The 20,449-nt window shown below is 40.6% G+C and overlaps 1 protein-coding gene across 1 annotated transcript in view; it reads left to right on the forward strand.

Moving 5' to 3' along the window:
* Positions 1 to 20,449, forward strand: part of LOC126299529 (probable cytochrome P450 CYP44) — a 233,793-nt gene that overhangs the window by 120,799 nt on the left and 92,545 nt on the right. The window contains exon 6 of the mRNA XM_049991511.1: positions 8,908 to 9,082. Within this exon, the coding sequence (XP_049847468.1) occupies positions 8,908 to 9,082 (175 nt within the window). The remainder of the gene's footprint in view (positions 1 to 8,907; positions 9,083 to 20,449) is intronic.

Below are 20,449 nucleotides of genomic sequence, written 5' to 3' on the forward strand. Positions count from 1 at the left end.
ATTCCCCTGATATTTTGATGAAGTATGTTGATACTGCCCTTAGATTTACCCCTATTTATTGTACATGAAGTTTCTTTTGTTCTATTTATCTTGATTGTCATCTGTCTGGACTTTTGCTTTAACCTAAAAAACTTGTCTGCCTGGGCCCATTAACCACAGGGATCACCCCTTACAGTTTCTGCTAATAGAGAAGCTAACTTACTTTTCCCCATCCTATTCAGGTACATTCCATGTGTAGTGTATCCCCACCTACCAATAGCATTTACTGGAACAACACTTACATGAGATTTTGCCAGTGTCTTGAGCATCCTGTTCAGCTCAGTGTTAACATGCCTTACAGCAGTGTTTACCCAGGGCTGATCATGGTGCTGAATGACCTCCACAAACCCCTCATTTGTGTGCTGTTTCTGCTCCTATTTTATCCAGGTGACTCCTGATACTGTATCTTGGATTCATAGCCAGGCTTTTTCCTGATCCCCCAACTATAATTACCTGGTCTTCCTTCTCAAAGTCCCTGCATAGCTGACCTAAGTTTTCTGTCACCTGGCTAAGGCTAGCACTTGGTTTCACAAAACTTGTGACCTGGTACCCTGCACCTAATTTCTCCTGAAGCTGCTGGCCCACATCCCTCCCATGACTGCTGCCTATAAGCTGAATTATTCTTTTCCTATTGTGGTTTGATCCTGACCTGTCCTTTTTCTTTAAGCTAATATTTTGATTCAACCTACTTTCAATTACATCTAGATGAGGCCCTTCCTCTACTTCATATAGCAAGCCAAACTGATTTACTAATTGAATTTCTGGAGTTTTTTCAACTGTTTCCCTTTTTTGCCCTTTGCTTGCTGCCTTTTTCCAGTTCCCTGTCTCTTTTTCCTCCCTTAATCTACATAATTCCAAGCTCACATCATTGACAGACCTAGAAGTAACTTAGAGCATATCCCAGGAAGTGTGTTGGGGTCTTTGCTGTTCATGTTGTGTATTAATGATCAGCCACACAGTTTTAATAGTAATATAGGACTGTTTACAGTTGAGGCAGTTATCTATAATAAAGTACTGTCTCAAAAGGACTGTTAAAAAATACAGTCACATCTTGATAAGATGCAACCCACCCTAGAATATTGTTCACGTGTGTGGGAGTTTGAACAGATACAACTAAATGGGGACATTGAACATATACAAAGAAGGGCAACATGATTAGTAAAGAAAGGAAAGAAGATTGGATTTATATCCCATCAACATAAAGGTCATTAGCAGTGGAGCACAAGCTCGGACTGTGTCAAGGGTTGGGGAGGAAATCAGCTTTCAAAGGAACCATCCTGCCACTTGCCTGGAGCAATTTAGGGAAATTGCAGAAAACCTAAATCTGGATGGCTGGGTGTAAGTTTAAACTGTTGTCCTCCTGGATGTGAGCCCCACAAGTTTGTTTCACCCAAGTTAGACTGTAAAGGAAATGCAGTAAACTCTAAACTGGCAGATGCCTGAAGATAGGTCTGCCTTATCCCATGGAAACCTATGTATAAAGGTTCAAGAACCAGTTCAATTGAGGAATCTAGAAACTTTCTGATGCATCCTATACATTGTTCATGTATGGACTGCAAAGACAAGATTAGACTTATTAGTGCACAAACAGAAGTTTTAAGCAGACATTCTTCCCATTCTCCATATGAAAATGGAAGGGAAAGAAGCCCTAATATGTGGTGTAATGGGACATACACTCAGTCATGCACTTCAGTCATTTGCAGAGTATAGCAGTAGAAAAACAGGTTGAGAGGAACATGCATGAGAAATGGAATGAATAGTGCAGTTAAGAACAAAGAGGAAAGCAGTAAAGTAGATTTGGAAGGGGTGGGGGAGACCAAAGAAAGAGCCCATCAGAAGGCTCTCAACTCCATGAGTATGTGCATGGCGAGCATGGGACCCCAGACTGTTGGAGTACCTCCTTCTCTTCCTGTGCTGCAATCTCTCACCACTGACTCTCCTTTCTTCTCTTGCCCTCTTGCCCATGGTGGCAGCCTTTGTTGTTGACCTGGCTATTCCATAGGTTTTGCCTTCCATTATTGGAATGTTCTTGCATTTACTACCTTCTTTTGGGTGAAGTTATTTGTGGTCCCCTTCTGGGTTTGACCTTCAGTTTCCAAAATTTTCTCTGGTGTGGACTGACTAGGAAAGAACACCATAAGATTGGCAAATTGCTTTAAATGTTCAGAAATGTAAAATTGTGCAATTAATAAAATGGAAAAAAATGTTGTATCCTATGATTACAATATCAGTGAATCACTGTTGGAATCGGCCAACTCATACAAATACCTGCATGTAACACTTTTTAGGGCTGTGAAATCAAATGATCACATAGGTTCAGTTGTGAGTAAAGCGGTTAGTAGTTTTCAGTTTATTGGCAGAACACTTTGGAAGTGCAATCAATCTACAGAGGAGATTACTTACAAATCACTTTTGCATCTGGTTCTAACAAATTGCTCAAGTGTGTGGGACCCATACCAGATAGGACTAACAAGGAATATTGAAATTATACAGAGAAGGATAGCATGAAGGGCCACAAGTTCGTTTAATCCATGGGAGAGTGTCACAGAGGTACTGAAAGAACTGAACTGCAAGACTCTTGGAAGAGAGATGTAAATTATCCTGAGAAAGTCTGTTAACCAAGTTTCAAGAACACGCTTACATGATTATTCTAGGAATATACAACAACCAGTTATGTATCACTCTCACAGGGATTGTGAGGATAAGATTAGAATAATTACTGCATGCACAGTGGCATTGAAGCAGTTACTCTTTCCACACTCCATACATGAATGGAACAGGAAAAAACCCTAATAACTGTTCCAGTGGAACGTACCCTCTTTCATGTACCTCACAGTGGTTTGCAGAGTATAGGTGCAGATGTAAATGTGTAAATAGTGCCTGCTGCTTGCAAAGTTAAAGATCATCTGTGCACAGTACCTGTGTAAGCTTTTATTTGTTTGTCAAAACCAATGCCATACCTAATATGACATGGTGGTTTCATTATGTACCCTTTCAGTTTAGCCCCCTGACAACACAGGGCTCATACTTCTGATACCTGTGGTAATAGCTCTCTATGTATACCAAGGAATTGATGGCTGTCTTCCTGGGTCAACAGGACCCCTGATATTGGCTAGTGTGCCAGATGTCCCTTGCTGCAGCTGGATGGCATCTGTGAGGAGAGCTCTAGATCAGAGTAGGTGGCATCAAGGCAGACATTTTGCAAATGAAACATATTAAATCATGCTAGAACAATGGCCATTCTGATTGGGTCATCTCTTTAGGCAGGAATTGGAACTTCGGTGTGCACAGTTACAACCCTGCTGCTTTCCCTAACCCACGGGAAGATGGACAAACCAGACATCTAGGATCAAACCAATTTATCCAATACTCACTTGCATATGAGGTTGCAAAAGGCCAAAGATGTTTACAGCATTCAACACGCCACATATTAACTAATATGCAACCAAAATATTGGCTGCTAGTGGCAATGTGGTGTGGGGCCAGAGGAATGTATTATTATTATGATGCTTTTTGTTAACATCAGCTGTTCTTTGCTTATGGTGAAATTTTAGCACAGTTTGATGTGTCTCCTTTACCTGAATCAAATGGTTTGTGTTATGTACATTATGAGAGAAATAAACCACAATTCACAATGTGTGGTGTCGTATACAACTGACAGTGTGGAAAGTGAAGATGAGGAGTACAATAATATTGGTACAAATTTAGCAAGTGAAAGTGATACTGAAATAGGTGTTGAGCTATATAGTTCATCATCCTTGTTTGACAGGGAGCCATAAATCCCATCTCCAATGAAATGTAGTAAAGAACAATTATTGTCCATGGAGCAGGTAAGAAACATAATTATGTACTTGGAAGATCATCCATAGCATAGTAGAAACACAATGATGAACAGATTTCGAATAACTTCACAGCAGTATGACTGTGTAGTGCATGAGAAAAACTATGGATATTCAAGGGAGGGCAAGGTGCATGTCAAGGAGGCTTGATACATATTGCAGGATGTCCACGATAGTGACCTACTACGCTATGCACATCAAATTGCACTTGACATAGATTACAATTATTTCAAGAGAAGCAATAGATGGTTGTATTACTTCAAACAGTGCTACAGAATTGGGAGGTGTAATATAATGAAATTTCAAATGAAGCATCAACTTGGCGATGTACAGCAAACTGTGCTATCAGTGTGAAAATTTGTAGATGAGAGAAACAAGCTTATCCCAGTGTTCAGTAAGGAATTTGTTTTCAACTCTGATCAATCAGGATCTGAAGAGGAAATGCATGTGAAAGGAACTCTGGAAATTAGAGGTACTAAGAGAGTTGTATCAAGATCAATTAACATCAATGCCTGAATGCATTCATGTACAATTATGCTGATAAAATCGGGATAGTAAATTGGCTGGAAAGTAATTTATTGTGCTGTGAGAAATTTGAGAAGTTGGAGATGCTCTGTCCCCTATGATTCTTCCTCATGTGTATGATCTTGTAAGGGCAGTAGGTTCAATGTATGTCACAGCAAGCAAGAGCAGCAAAATGGGTGTAAGAGAACTATAACTCTGGTATGGGCACTGCTTTTGCCCAACAGCTGGTCAAAATAACCTGCTTTTGCTTGATCCCTGGTCTCCATATAAAAATCATACACCTTAAGAGCAAACTACTCCCCCTGAAAAGTGTGTGACATGGCAATTCATACCACCTGGAACCATTGGACAAATTCAGTCTCTAGGTGCTGGTCTTTTTCCACACCTATAAAACATATTATCACACTATTTGCACCTACATCTTAAAGGACACCCATTTGCACAGTAAGCTCTGTGACAGACTGTTTCACATTCAGTTGCATGCCATTACATTCCATCAAGTCTCATCACCCTGTTACATCCATTTGATTCTACACTCCTGGAAATGGAAAAAAGAACACATTGACACCGGTGTGTCAGACCCACCATACTTGCTCCAGACACTGCGAGAGGGTTGTACAAGCAATGATCATATGCACGGCACAGCGGACACACCAGGAACCGCGGTGTTGACCGTCGAATGGCGCTAGCTGCGCAGCATTTGTGCACCGCCGCCGTCAGTGTCAGCCAGTTTGCTGTGGCATACGGAGCTCCATCGCAGTCTTTAACACTGGTAGCATGCCGTGACAGCGTGAATGTGAACCGTATGTGCAGTTGACGGACTTTGAGCGAGGGCGTATAGTGGGCATGCAGGAGGCCGGGTGGATGTACCGCCGAATTGCTCAACACGTGGGGCGTGAGGTCTCCACAGTACATCGATGTTGTCGCCAGTGGTCGGCGGAAGGTGCACGTGCCCGCCGACCTGGGACCGGACCGCAGCGACGCACGGATGCACGCCAAGACCGTAGGATCCTACGCAGTGCTGTAGGGGTCCACACCGCCACTTCCCAGCAAATTAGGGACACTGTTGCTCCTGGGGTATCGGCGAGGATCATTCGCAACCGTCTCCCATGAAGCTGGGCTACGGTCCCGCACACCGTTAGGCCATCTTCCGCTCATGCCCCAACATCGTCCAGCCCGCCTCCAGTGGTGTCGCGACAGGCGTGAATGGAGGGACGAATAGAGACGTGTCGTCTTCAGCGATGAGAGTCGCTTCTGCCTTGGTGCCAATGATGGTCGTATGCGTGTTTGGCTCCATGCAGGTGAGCGCCACAATCAGGACTGCATACGACCGAGGCACACAGGGCCAACACCCGGCATCATGGTGTGGGGGGCGATCTCCTACACTAGCCGTACACCTCTGGTGATCGTCGAGGGGACACTGAATAGTGCACGGTACATCCAAACCGTCATCGAATCCATCGTTCTACCATTCCTAGACCGGCAAGGGAACTTGCTGTTCCAACAGGACAATGCACGTCCGCATGTATCCCGTGCCACCCAACGTGCTCTAGAAGGTGTAAGTCAACTACCCTGGCCAGCAAGATCTCCGGATCTGTCCCCCATTGAGCATGTTTGGGACTGGATGAAGCATCGTCTCACGTGGTCTGCACGTCCAACACGAACGCTGGTCCAACTGAGGCGCCAGGTGGAAATGGCATGGCAAGCCGTTCCACAGGACTACATCCAGCATCTCTACGATAGTCTCCATGGGAGAATAGCAGCCTGCATTGCTGCGAAAGGTGGATATACACTGTACTAGTGCTGACATTGTGCATGTTCTGTTGCCTGTGTCTATGTGCCTGTGGTTCTGTCAGTGTGATCATGTGATGTATCTGACCCCAGGAATGTGTCAATAAAGTTTCCCGTTCCTGGGACAATGAATTCACGGTGTTCTTATTTCAATTTCCAGGAGTGTATATGCATTCTTTAAGAATGGATACCTAGCTGAACATCCTGCATGGTTTGTAAATCCCAAGGAATTCACCTTTGATTTTGATGGTGCGAATTTTTGTGATGTGCCATTTTTCTTATGAGAAGAAGAGCTTCTTAGCTGGGCTTCATGAAGGTTATTACAAACATCTTTTGTGAGCTGCACACTAAATGTTTCCATTGAATTTCCAGGTACATAAAACATGAAATGAGCAATGAGCTGGCATGTCAAAATTAAAATTACTATGTACATCACAATTCGTCAAAACATCGTTCCCATAACATAACATGTCATGCCTACGAGGGTGCAAGAAGACTAACTGTGTTGAGCTGCTCTGATAGGCATGACATGTTGTGTTATTGGAATGATGTTTTGGCGAATTCTGATGTACATAGTAATTTTAATTTTGACTTGCCAACTGATCACTCATTTCATATTTTATGCATCTGCAAATTCAATGGAAAAATTTAGTGTGCAGCTGACACAAGCTGTTTGTAATAACCTTTATGAATATGTGTATATGGTAACTTAGTTTTACTGAAACTGGTTATCTACAATAAAGTTGTTTATAGTGATCTCAGCTGAGAAGTTCTTCTTCTCCTAAGTAATGAATACAGATAGCTCATTCAAGCTCAACTTGAGTATAACAATGTGCTACTTTTTGTTTGATGTTCATGGTGCAAGTTAATGGGCCAAGTCCAAGAAAACTTAGGCTGAGCAGTGGGTTTGAGCATGATATGAGCTTCAAAGTCATTTGCACGGCCTAACCCAGGAAAAAAAATGGACAAAAATGTCGTCGACAAGGAATCCAATTGAGCATAAGGAATAACATCAGAGACGATATTGACAGAGTCATGTATAGAGAACCCAAAAACGTGAAAGACATCGAAACCAAAAAGATTTTCCGCGTTACTATGGTCGACCACAAATATGGGAACAGTGTGAACGACAGATTTGTAAGATACCTCAGCATCAAATTGTCCCAAGAGAGAAATCTTCTGTTTATTGTAAGTCTGTGATTTCCTAGTGACAGGTGACAGTATTGGAGAACCCCACTGAAGATACGTCTGAGAACTGATGATAGTGGCAGCAGAACCAGTATCCACCTGCATGCGAACATCTCGACCAAGTATTTGGACAGTGAGGAATAATTTCCCTGAAAGGGAAGAAGTACAGTTGACAGACAACACAGAATCGGAATTAGCGTCATGTTCATGAACATCATGTATGCGGTCGGAGTTGCAAACGGATGACACATGACCCTTTTTTTTTTTTTTTTGCATTTGTGACACACGGCCCAACATTGTGGACAATCTTCTTATGAATGTTTTGTAAAACACTGTGGACATGAAAGGAGTTGCCATGAGTTTTGCTGCAGTTTCTTAGAGGTTTGTGTACAGTTAGGCCGAGAATGCACTTGGGAGTGTACTGCGGCCATGTCGGCCGGTGGGGACATGCCACACACTTCGTCAACATCGCACTGAGATTGTATTTCCCCAACGTTGCCCCATGCCTCTATTGCACTCCAGTGGCGTGAGAAATTTCAAAAGACTGAGTGATGGATAGGACTTCATCTAGAGTCGGATTTGCCAACTGAAGGGCATGTTGCCTAACTTCTTTGTTGGGCTCTGTTCAGATAATAGCATCCCGTACCAGGGAATCAGCGTAAGATGCTTTGTGAACTTCAGTAACAAATTGACACTTTCTACTGAGGCCGTGAATTTCAGCAGCCCAAGCGCGATAGGATTGATTCGGTTGTTTTTGACAACAATAAAAGGCAACATGAGAGGCTACCACATGGGTTTGCTTTTGAAAATAGATGGACAGAAGTGAGCACATTTCAGCAAAGGACAAAGACGCAGTATCTTTCAAAGGAGCCAATTGCGACAACAACCAATACATTTGAGGTGAAATCCATGAAAGGAACAGAGATTTACATGTTTGTTCATCCATGACATGAAATGCCAAGAAGTGCTGTCAAAGACATTTTAGGTAATCAGACCAGTCTTCTGCTGTCTCGTTGTAAGGAGGAAAAGGAGGTAGAGACAATGACGAGAGACGCCCCGCATTTGATGCCGCGACGAAATCACGAATAGCATTTGTGAGAAGCGTTTGCTGTTCAAAGAGACCTGGCAAAAGTTGCTCTAAAGTAGCCATGGAAACATGTGGGTCAACGATGGAAAAGAAAAGTCACTACCTCGTTGCCAATTGTAATAACTTCAAGTTGAACAAATATATTTCAAGGAAGACACAAAACATGAAAGTCACAGATCAATTAAACAGAGTAAGATGTGTACACTTTAACAGTCAAATCATAACTGAGTCCAAGTCTACCTGCCACTGGCTGGCTGGCCGCTTAGGTGGCGCTGCTGCTGCATCCCTGGCAGACAGCGCCGCATGTACAGGATGCACATAACTGCGCAGCGGCACTTTGAAAGATCGGCGAGTCACAAAACTTTTCTTTCTATTAATCTGTATAGTTTATCAATTAACAATTTAGCCATAATATAATTGGTAATTTCATTATTTCAGGACAACAGAGAAATATGTTGAAGAAACCATCAATAAAGTGAAAACATTACTTGAAATGGAGAACAGAGTGGAAGAAAAATACCAATTTATTATGCAATTACTTTCAAAAGACACCCTGAGCAGAGATGATGTCATAATTGTCACATTTTCTTTATTTACTGATGGACTGAGTACAGTAAGTTATTTACTTTAATTGTAGCATTTATGTCCTGCACTATATCACAACCCTACTGATTAAAATTTACAAATATATGTGTTAAAACATTTCTCTGAGGTTTAGATTAATGAATACTGTTTTAAGTTTCACTTTATTCTTTGTCTTTGTAATAATGATTGAATACTATCTAGTTATATATAACATAGTTTCTTATCTTGTAATCCTTATTTTGATACTCCTTTTATGAGGGACACTAATATACAAATGTAGCTGCTATAGGCTCAACTGTAGTTGTTTCTGGCAGAGATTGAAATTTGCTTGGGACTGAGTCATTCTGTGTATCATTGTGTGTTTTCTTACTGTCTGAGAGCTTGAAAATAACTTTTTAAAAGATGATAGTATTGCGTTATTTACTTCAATCATTTCCATTGCTGATGATCCTGTTGTGCAAAGAACATTGTAACATAAATGTTGAAGTGCAAGTGTAAACTGTCATAAAATCAATGTGGTTTCAGAATATAGTAGGTGACAGAGTCCAGCCCACTCTTACAGAATCACAAGTAATCAAGAAGTTTTTGTCTGCACTGGCAGGGATTTATTTTCCAACTTTTAAGTTATACATTTATGTTCAGAAAGAAAACAGAACACCTTGAACGAGTAGAGATAGGATATTCATAGTCACAGGATGTGCACATTAGTATGTTCTGCAGGAATGATTGTCATTTGAACCATGTCAACCCACAGGTTCAAGGTCAACATCAATATCACAGCACACCACCACCTGCCAGTAAAATATGCCTGTGGCTCTTGTTGTTGCTATAAGCAGAATTGAATTGAATTTTATTTGATCCTGTAAGATTACATTGTGTACAGTAAATTTACGTGTAATATAGGACATGTCAAAGTGTTAACATTCCTTATCACTTATTTTTCTACACCTTTAGCTTACATTTTTACATTACTGATAATGAGTAACAATATATACAAATTTAATGGAATAAGTATTCTGCAACACTGTAAAATTCTTTTTCAATGAGATAGTCTTTAAGTTTCTTTGGAAAGTCTTTGTGAAGTACACTATCTCGCAGGGTTTTGGGCAGACTTCTTAGTAGTCTGATACCAAAGTACTGGGGTCCTTTTTCTAGCATTGCCAGTCTGTGGGGTATGCTCTGTACTTCATTCTTCTTTCTTGTATTGGGGGTGTGTACACTAGCATTTGTAATCCAGTCCTCACTACCTTTTGTGATGTACATTATTGTTTTGTATATATACAATGATGAAAAAGTTAAGAGATTTAAATTCTTGAAACAGTTTCTGTATGTTTCAGAGGTCTTTCTTCTTAAAATGGTCCTAATTGCTCTTTTTTTGTAATGTGAACACTTGTTTTGTCTCTTGTTTGTTTGAGTTTCCCCACACAGTCACTCCATACTGTAAGTATGGTTCAAAAAGTCCATGATACACTGTACACAGAAGGTTCTTGTCTGAATACTGTGATAGCTGCATCATTAAGAATATGACAGAGCTCAGTTTCTTACAGACATTATTAATATGTTTTTTTTTCCATTTCAGTTCATTATCCACAAGAATACCTAAGAATCTAGAAGATTCTACTTCTTCCAGTCTTGTTCCATCAACCTCTAAATCCATGTCTACAGCCTTTTCCTTGTTTTTAAACAGTGCATACCTAGTCTTTTTTAGATTTATAACCAGTTCATTTTCCAACAGCCATTGAGCTGTGACATTTGCAGATATGTATGCTCTTCTCTCGAGCTGTTCCATATTTTGGTCACTATTTAGTATTGTCATGTCATCAGCATACAATATTTTCTTTTCTTCCTCCTCAACACCTATATCATTAACAAATACTTTAAATAACAATGGCCCCATTACCGAACCCTGAAGCACTCCATATTTGATGGATTTGGTTTCTGATTGGTACGAGTTTCCTAATGATACATACTGCTTGTGGTTGCACAAGTATGATTTTATCCATTCACCTGGTTGCCCCCGAATGCCATAGTTGCTTAATTTTTGTATCAGAATTTCATGGTCAATGGTGTCAAATGCCTTTGAAAGATCCAGAAACATTGCAGAGACAACCTTTTTCTCATCCAAGGACTGTAAAATGTATTCTGTTAGACTGACAATTGCTGATTCTGTAGATTTACCCTTTCTGATACCATGTTATGAGGGCATGAGAATGTTATGTTTGTCCAAATAGTTAACTAATCTGGTATACATAAGCATTTCTAGGATTTTTGAGAAACCTGATATCAGTGAAACTGGTCTGTAGTTGTTGGGATCATCCCTACACCCTTTCTTGTACACTGGCACTACCTTCATTATCTTCAGTTTTTCTGGAAAAATTGCATCTCTGTAAGAACAGTTTGCTATGTTCTTCAGTGGTGTTATTATCTCCTCACATACCAGCTTTGTTACATGATTTGATATTTCATCATCACCAGATGATTTCTTGGACTTCAGTTTCTGTATAGTTTTCCGTAATTCATCTTCTGTGACTGGTCTTAAGAACATAGTACTGCATGATCTTTCTGGTAGCTTAATACCCTTCTGTTTTTGACTATTTCTTTCCAATTTTAGGTTTTCTACTACACTGATATAGTTATTATTCAGTATGTTTGCTATTTCCATACTATCTGTGACCACTGTGTTGTCTATTTTAATTGACCTAATACCTTCTTCTTTGTTTGACCCATCTTTTTCCTTTCTTTCAGCATTCATTGCATTCCAAGCTGCCTTTGCCTTGGTTTTTGAGTTCGCTATAGTGGTGTCAATTGCTCTTGCTTTCGCTTCTCTTATTGTTTTTCTATACTTCTTTTTTAACATTTTATAGTTTTCAGCTTCGCCCATCTGTCTCACGTTCTGAAGCTTCCTTCGCTGTTCTAGTATTTCACGGATCAGTATGACTTGAGTAGACGTGTAGGATGCCTTGCAGATGTATGTGTGAACCGTACTGTTAAATCAGTGAGAAACAGGGTGCATTATTGGCACAAGAGAATGTGATATATCTGACCAGTAAATTGCTACTGATGTGGAATGAAGTGTTTCAGCAGTGCAACGGGTGCACGCAGAATGGTTCATGGAAGGCCATAGAATATGACGAGATGGGCCTGGTTGCACGACCCAGACCACCTCCCAAGAAGATAGACACCTTATATAAATGACATTGCAGGACAGATCTGTATCATCCTTAGCTCTGGGGCAACACATTATATACTATCAGGGGTGACAATTTGTTGCTATTTGCTACAGCATGGGTTATATGTGCATCATCCACTTCTCTGTCTACCTTTGACAAATGTGCAGAAAAATGCTAGGTGGCAGTGATATATCAAATGACATCACTGGGGGACAGGAATGGTAACAGATAGTGTTCTCAGATGAATTCAGATTCTGTTTGTTTGAAAATGATGCCCACATTTTGGTTTGCCACACACAGGGGGAGCGGCATCATAATGACTGCTTTCACACAAGACATACAGTACCAACTCAAGGCCTTAAGGTGTGGGGTGCTATTGGGCAGAACCACAAATCACAGTTGGTGCATGTGGAGGGCACTGTGGCCGATGTGACCCACGTGAATGTCATCTTATGGCCCGTAGCCGTACCCCTCTGCACAACACCCCTAATGCCATTTTTCATCAATACAATGCACACCCACTGCATGAACACATTTCCTCTTGGTGTTACAGGATGCAAGCCTTTTGCTCTGGCGCTCCAGATCACCAGACTTCTCACCAATCAAAAATGTGTGGGACATGGAGAAATGATGGGTGCAGCTCTGTGACCTGATGCCAAACACCACAGATGAACTTTGGAACTAGGTCAGTGCAGCATGGATGGCTATACCACATGATGCTATTCATTCCTTATCTGTGCTGAAGCCATCATGCATGTAACAAATTAGCAGGGCCCATGGCGAACCCTGTGTCTACTAGGCAACAGGACACTTTCTGAACCAAGATGACTGAAATGCTAATAATTTCTGCACAACATACTAATGTAAATGGCCTGTGAACATGAACATCCCATCTCTGGTCATTCAAGGTGTTTTTGTTTGTGAACATGAGTGTACAAAATTCACAGGTAACATAGATAACTAAATGATGCTGTCTTGTCTTAAGCACAACAGCAAGCACAAGAGTGATCCCCAAATTAAGATCTGTTACCTGTGCAATGCAATGCTATTGCATTGTTTATGTCCGAAGGGTCAGACCATACTTGCTTATGATGATAATTTTCTCAGGTATGTGAAACTCTTGCAGTATGTCGTGGTTTATGACCCCTATAGATCAAATACTAAAAAAGCTGAGACACAAATTCGAGAATATGGTTCATGAAGTCACAAGTAAGGAAATAAATACTTTTGCAGCACTGCCCAAGTTGAGTCTAAGAAGCAAGCCCGCAATAGAATGAGATTTTCACTCTGCAGTGGAGTTTGCGCTGATATGAAAATATCAGTGCAAACTCTGCTGCAAAGTGAAAATCTCATTCTGGAAACATCCCCCAGGCTGTGGCAAAGCCATGTCTCCGCAATATCCTTTCTTTCATGAGTGCTAGTTCTGCATGGTTCACAGGAGAGCTTCTGTAAAGTTTGGAAGGTAGGAGATGAGGTGCTGGCAGAAGTAAAGCTGTGAGGGCAGGGCGTGAGCTGTGCTTGGGTAGCTCAGTCGGTAGAGCACTTGCCCGCGAAAGGCAAAGGTCCCGAGTTCGAGTCTCAGTCCGGCACACAGTTTTAATCTGCCAGGAAGTTTCAGGCACACGATAGTTATGAACAGCCTTACAATCCATCCAGAATCATTTATCCAAATGAGAGCTGGTAGTGTAAAAATGAGTTCAGTATTTCAGTGCTCTATTTAGACAAAAACAATAGCAGCCAGCATAGCACTAGTTGGAAGTGGATGAGACAGACTGGCTGCCCTCCATTCAGATCCAACAATTGATTGTGCTAGTGGCTCATGTGTTGGGCTTGTATGGGTGTCAGGGTCAAAGGTACTGCCTGTACAAAGCTGGTTTTTATGCTTTCCAGAGGGCTAAATGAATTTTTCTCAGTTGTTCATACAAGTGGTTTTATTACAATTCTGCCTTTTATTTGATATGTTGTGCTGTGAGCTCCATATTCTGTACCTGTTCTCACTTACATGACACATGTGTTGTGCAAAAATACCTGTCAGTGGTATGTGTATGAGGAATGTTCAGAAGAAAAGGTATGAAAGAACACTGTGTGTATAGTTGAAGTCTTTATTCAAAAGTAATCACCACAGGCCTGAGCACACTAACCCACTGTTTCACAAGCCAAAGGATTCCCTGTTTCCAGAATTGATGTGGCTGTGACAGGAGCTAGTCCTCCACTGTTTTCTTCAGTTCATCATCAGAGTTGAAGCGCATCCCTTTGAGAATTTTTTTAGTAGACCAAACACATGGAGGTCCCAAGGCAATGTATCTGGGATGTAGAGTGTGTGTTCAAGATGCTCCCACTTGAAGTAGGCCATTACACTTTGTGTGATCTTGGAGATGTGTGGATGCACTTTATTTGCAAGCATCACAGGCCATTTGCTCTTGATGGACTTGTGTTAGCTACAGAGTGTCTCACAGTACATGTCACTGTTAATGGTTCTTCCACGCTTGAGGAATTTGATGAGTATCAGACCTTGGATATCAAAAAAGATGGTTAGCATCACCTTGTCAGCTGAGGTACAGTTTGAATGTTTTAGGGAGGGTGGTGATGACATTTGTTTTCACTGCCTAGATGTCTCACTACACTATCCCTGAATGATCAACAATTAAAAGTGAATGAAATAGTTGATACCATAGACACAGCAAAAGAAAGAATTTTGTGTATTTTACACGAAAAATGTACTGTGAGAACACTTTGTACAGCTAACACAAAGCAAATGAAAGAACATATTTCCCAGAAACATTTGGTCTCTTTTAAAAATAAATGGAAATTTGTTGTAAGGTCTTATGGGACCAAACTGCTGAGGTCATCAGTCCCTAAGCCTACACACTACTTAATCTAACTTAAACTAACTTACACTAAGGGCAACACACACACTCATGCCCGAGGGAGGACTTGAACCTCCAACAGGGGAGGATGCGTGGAGCACGACAAGGCGCCTCAGACCGTGTGGCTACCCCGTGTGGCTTTTAAAAGGAATCCAACTGCTTCTGTAAATGACATGATAAACACTGTGTATTAACTCAAGCAAGTTCATACTCAAATACAGAGTACTTGTGAATAACTCAATTGTCATGAGTTAGTCCAAACAGAGTTCCTGATCTTGCTCCCAACTCTAGCAAGTTTGAATCCATTATAAGAATTGTTAACTGCAAGTACCAACCAAAGCCTTGAGTACATGAGATGATAAACAAGGTCTAATGCAAAAACTCCACATGACAGCAGCTGAACTGCTGAGTTACTAATAATGAGTGGTGTATCCAACTAGTGACGCAATTTCTGTAGTGATATTATGGAAGTGGCTGTATGGGAACCATCTAGACTGGCTGCAAGAGGGAGGCACAGTTCCACAGCCAGCACCTTAGTGCTGAAATCAAGTAGTGATGATGCTGGTGAATTGGATATATCATTGTCGTACTACAATTGTGATACAACATCCCTCCCCATCTCTCCAGAAATCCTGGCTCCTGCAGGGATGGCTGGGAGGGGGGGGGGGGGGGATGCTGAGAAAATCCCATCTGTTGGGCAGTGGAAGCTGCCTATCTTCAACAGGAGACACTGCACTAAGCCAGATGATGGTACAGGGCTCAAGTCCATGGGCTTCTTAAGAGTGATAACTGGTGGAGCCTTGTTCAGAGATGCTGCCTATCAAGGTTTCCAAAAAGGATTTTTATTGGCTGTTGGACTGAACCTGTTTGTGTTCAAGAATAATGTCAGTGCATTTATTCTGGATACTCCTGTAGCAAAATTTTACATATTTGACTCAAACCTGTGTACCATTCACACTAGTTCACCATTTAATTGTGGGTGGAATGAAAGTCTAAGTATATACTCAATCTTTTCCTGGTCACAAAAATTAGAGAACTGTATAACAGTGAAATAAGAGCCATTTTGAGTGGTGATTTGCCTCACTGGCAAATATAGTCTTGTGGAATTAGTCACTGTGTTCTCAGCATTGATTGACTGCATGCCTTCACCATATGGAAACATGGAGAGGGCCTTCGTCACAATAAGCCACAAGGCCTGCCAAACCAGGCTGACATATTCCATATGTGGGTATTCCAATGGATAATTATGGCTAAGCTAAACAAAAAAGGTAAGATGGATGTCACCTGGTGATTAGTACATGGAAAACAGCTCCAACAAAGTGTTCAATGTGAACATTTGTCATGGCAGCAATAGATTTAATTCTGTGGAAAACTGAATCAGTGCTGAGGAAGGTTTGACTTCAGCAATTTTTTGTGAAACTTTAGAGCAATGTTACAGCTGACCTGTTGTTGTTGTAACAGTAGTACTTGCAGGCTGAATGTACCTCTGCTGGCTGTACTTATTGCTTCTATCTCTATTCTGCCATTAAAATTCTCCTAAACTTCTAGTTAAAGAGCATTGTAGAACCAGATATTTTGTCATATTAATGCTGCTTAATGTACCTCCCAATCAGATGCAAAATGAACAACAGTGCCATAAATTAAGGACTCTACAGAGAAATACCAACACTCAATGTGGCAACATACAAACTGGCAACAGTGACTAAGCCTTCATATGTCTACAATCCAACCTTTATATCATTGCATTGACAACTTCTGCTACTGGTTAATTAATTCTCGCAGTCATAACGTTAGTTTCATTTGCATAAAAATTGGCCAACAAACTGAACAATTCAGAGAATGCTAACAGTCAGTTCTTGCAGTGAGAAAGATGGGGAAAAAAGAATGGGTGCTGCTGCTGTGATAGTTTAATCTGGAATAGTCTTATCTTTGTTAAAAAGTGTGAAAGCCATTGGAGTTGAATGTAGTTTGTCTGAGGTCTGTTGTAATGAATGTTGCGTCTGCTCTTAATGTTGCTGTGTTGTTGTTGTGGTCTTCAGTCCTGAGACTGGTTTGATGCAGCTCTCCATGCTACTCTATCCTGTGCAAGCTTCTTCATCTCCCAGTACCTACTGCAACCTACATCCTTCTGAATCTGTTTAGTGTATTCATCCCTTGGTCTCCCTATACGAATTTTACCCTCCACGCTTCCCTCCAATACTAAATTGGTGATCCCTTGATGCCTCAGAACATGTCCTACCAACAGATCCCTTCTTCTAGTCAAGTTGTGCCACAAACTCATCTTCTCCCCAATTCTATTCAATACATCCACATTAGTTATGTGATCTACCCATCTAATCTTCAGCATTCTTCTGTAGCACCACATTTCGAAAGCTTCTATTCTCTTCTTGTCTAAACTAGTTATCGTCCATGTTTCACTTCCATACGTGGCTATGCTCCATACAAATACTTTCAGAAACGACTTCCTGTCACTTAAATCTATACTCTATATTAACAAATTTCTCTTCTTCAGAAACGCTTTCCTTGCCATTGCCAGTCTACATTTTATATCCTCTCTACTTCGGCCATCATCAGTTATTTTCCTCCCCAAATAGCAAAACTCCTTTACTACTTTAAGTGTATCATTTCCTAATCTAATTCCCTCAGCAACACCTGACTTAACTTGACTACATTCCATTATCCTTGTTTTGCTTTTGTTGATGTTCATCTTATATCCTCCTTTCAAGACACTATCCATTCCGTTCAACTGCTCTTCCAAGTCCTTTGCTGTCTCTGACAGAATTACAATGTCATCGGCAAACCTCAAAGTTTTTATTTCTTCTCCATGGATTTTAATACCTACTCTGAATTTTTCTTTTGTTTCCTTCACTGCTTGCTCAATATACAGATTGAATAACATCAGGGAGAGGCTACAACCCTATCTCACTCCCTTCCCAACCACTGCTTCCCTTTCATGTTCCTCGACTCTTATAACTGCCATCTGGTTTCTGTACAAATTGTAAATAGCCTTTCACTCCCTGTATTTTACCCCTGCCACCTTCAGAATTTGAAAAAGATTATTCCAGTCAACATTGTCAAACACTTTCTCTAAGTGTGCAAATGCTAGAAACGTAGGTTTGCCTTTTCTTAATCTATCTTCTAAGATAAGTTGTAGGTTCAGTATTGCCTCACGTGTTCCAATATTTCTATGGAATCCAAACTGATCTTCCCCGAGGTCGGCTTGTACCAGTTTTTCCATTCGTCTGTAAAGAATTCACGTTAGTATTTTGCATCCGTGACTTATTAAACTGATAGTTCGGTAATTTTTACATCTGTCAGCCCCTGCTTTCTTTGGGATAGGAATTATTATATTCTTCTTGAAGTCTGAGGGTATTTCGCCTGTCTCATACATCTTGCTCACCAGATGGTAGAGTTTTGTCAGGACTGGCTCTCCCAAGGCCGTCAGTAGTTCTAATGGAATGTTGTCTACTCCCGGGGACTTGTTTTGACTTACGTCTTTCAGTGCTCTGTCAAACTCTTCATGCAGTATCGTATCTCCCATTTCATCTTCATCTACATCCTCTTACATTTCCATAATATTGTCCTCAAGTACGTCGCCCTTGTATAGACCCTCTATATACTCTTTCCACCTTTCTGCTTTCCCTTCTTTGCTTAGAACTGGGTTTCCATCTGAGCTCTTGATATTCATACAGGTGGTTCTCTTTCCTCCAAAGGTCTCTTTAATTTTCCTGTAGGCAGTATCTATCTTACGCCTAGTGAAATAAACCTCTACATCTTTACTTTTGTCCTCTAGTCATCCCTGCTTAGCCATTTTGCACTTCCTGTCGATCTCATTTTTGAGATGTTTGTACTCCTTTTTGCCTGCTTCATTTACTGCATTTTTATATTTTCTCCTTTCATAAATTAAATTCAATATTTCGTCTGTTACCCAAGTATTTCTACTAGCCCTCATCTTTTTACTTACTTGATCCTCTGCTTCCTTCACTATTTCATTCCTCAAAGCCACCCATTCCTGTCAATTGTTCCCTTATGCTCTCCCTGAAACTCTATACAACCTCTGGTTTAGTCAATTTATCCAGGTTCCATCTCCTTAAATTCCCACCTTTTTGCAGTTTCTTCCGTTTTAATCTACAGTTCATAACCAATAGATTGTGGCCAGAGTCCACATCTGCCCCTGGAAATGACTTACAATTTAAAACCTGGTTCCTGACTCTCTGTCTTACCATTATATAGTCTATCTGAAACCTGTCAGCATCTCCAGACATCTTCCATATATACAACCTTTATTTATGATTCTTGAACCAAGTGTTAGCTATGATTAAGTTATGTTCTGTTCAAAATTCTACCAGGCAGCTTCCTCTTTCATTTCTTAGTCCAAATCCATATTCACCTACTATGTTTCCTTCTCTCCCTTTTCCTACTATCGAATTCGTCACCCATGACTATTAAATTTTCATCTCCCATCACTATCTAATTAATTTCCTTTATTTCATCATACATTTCTTCAATTTCTTCATCATCTGCAGAGCTAGTTGGCATATAAACTTGTACTACTGTAGTAGGCATGGGCTTCGTGTCTATCTTGGCCACAATAATGCATTCACTATGCTGTTTGTAGTAGCTTACCCACACTCCTATTTTGTTCTTACCCTCATTCCTATTTTGTTATTCATTATTAAACTTACTCCTGCATTACTCCTATTTGGTTTTGTATTTATAACCCTGTATTTGCCTGACCAAAAGTCTTGTTTCTCCTGCCAGCGAACTTTACTAATTCCTAATATATCTAACTTTATCCTATCCATTTCCTTTTTTAAATTTTCTAACCTACCTGCTCGATTAAGGGATCTGACATTCCACGCTCTGATCCGTAGAATGCCAGTTTTCTTTCTCCTGATAATGACGTCTTCCTGAGTAGTCCCCACCCAGAGATCCAGATGGGGGACTATTTTACCTCCGGAATATTTTACCCAAGATGACGCCATCATCATTTAACCATACAGTAAAGCTGCATGCCCTTGGGAAAAATTAATGTTGCTATTGTAACACATACAGTTACTGCTGGTGCTGCCATTTTGCTGTCGATAGAGTTGGTCTTAAGTCTCTGAAAACTTACAAACCGTGCATTGGTGTATGTCCTAAATTCTTAAAGCCATTGTGATAGGTGTGCCAACTGCATTTTTTAATACAAATCAAAATATAAAAGAATCCTCAAATCTATTTGGTAGTAGTGAGCAAATCCAAATATATTTCTTCATCTTTGCAATATTATTGCATTATTGCATTGTTATGATTGTCAATTGCACACGTAAACAGAAGCCTATGAGTATTAAAGACAAATAATGGAAACTCCCGGTT

This window comes from Schistocerca gregaria, chromosome X, assembly GCF_023897955.1.
Source record: "Schistocerca gregaria isolate iqSchGreg1 chromosome X, iqSchGreg1.2, whole genome shotgun sequence".
Lineage (NCBI taxonomy): Eukaryota > Metazoa > Arthropoda > Insecta > Orthoptera > Acrididae > Schistocerca > Schistocerca gregaria.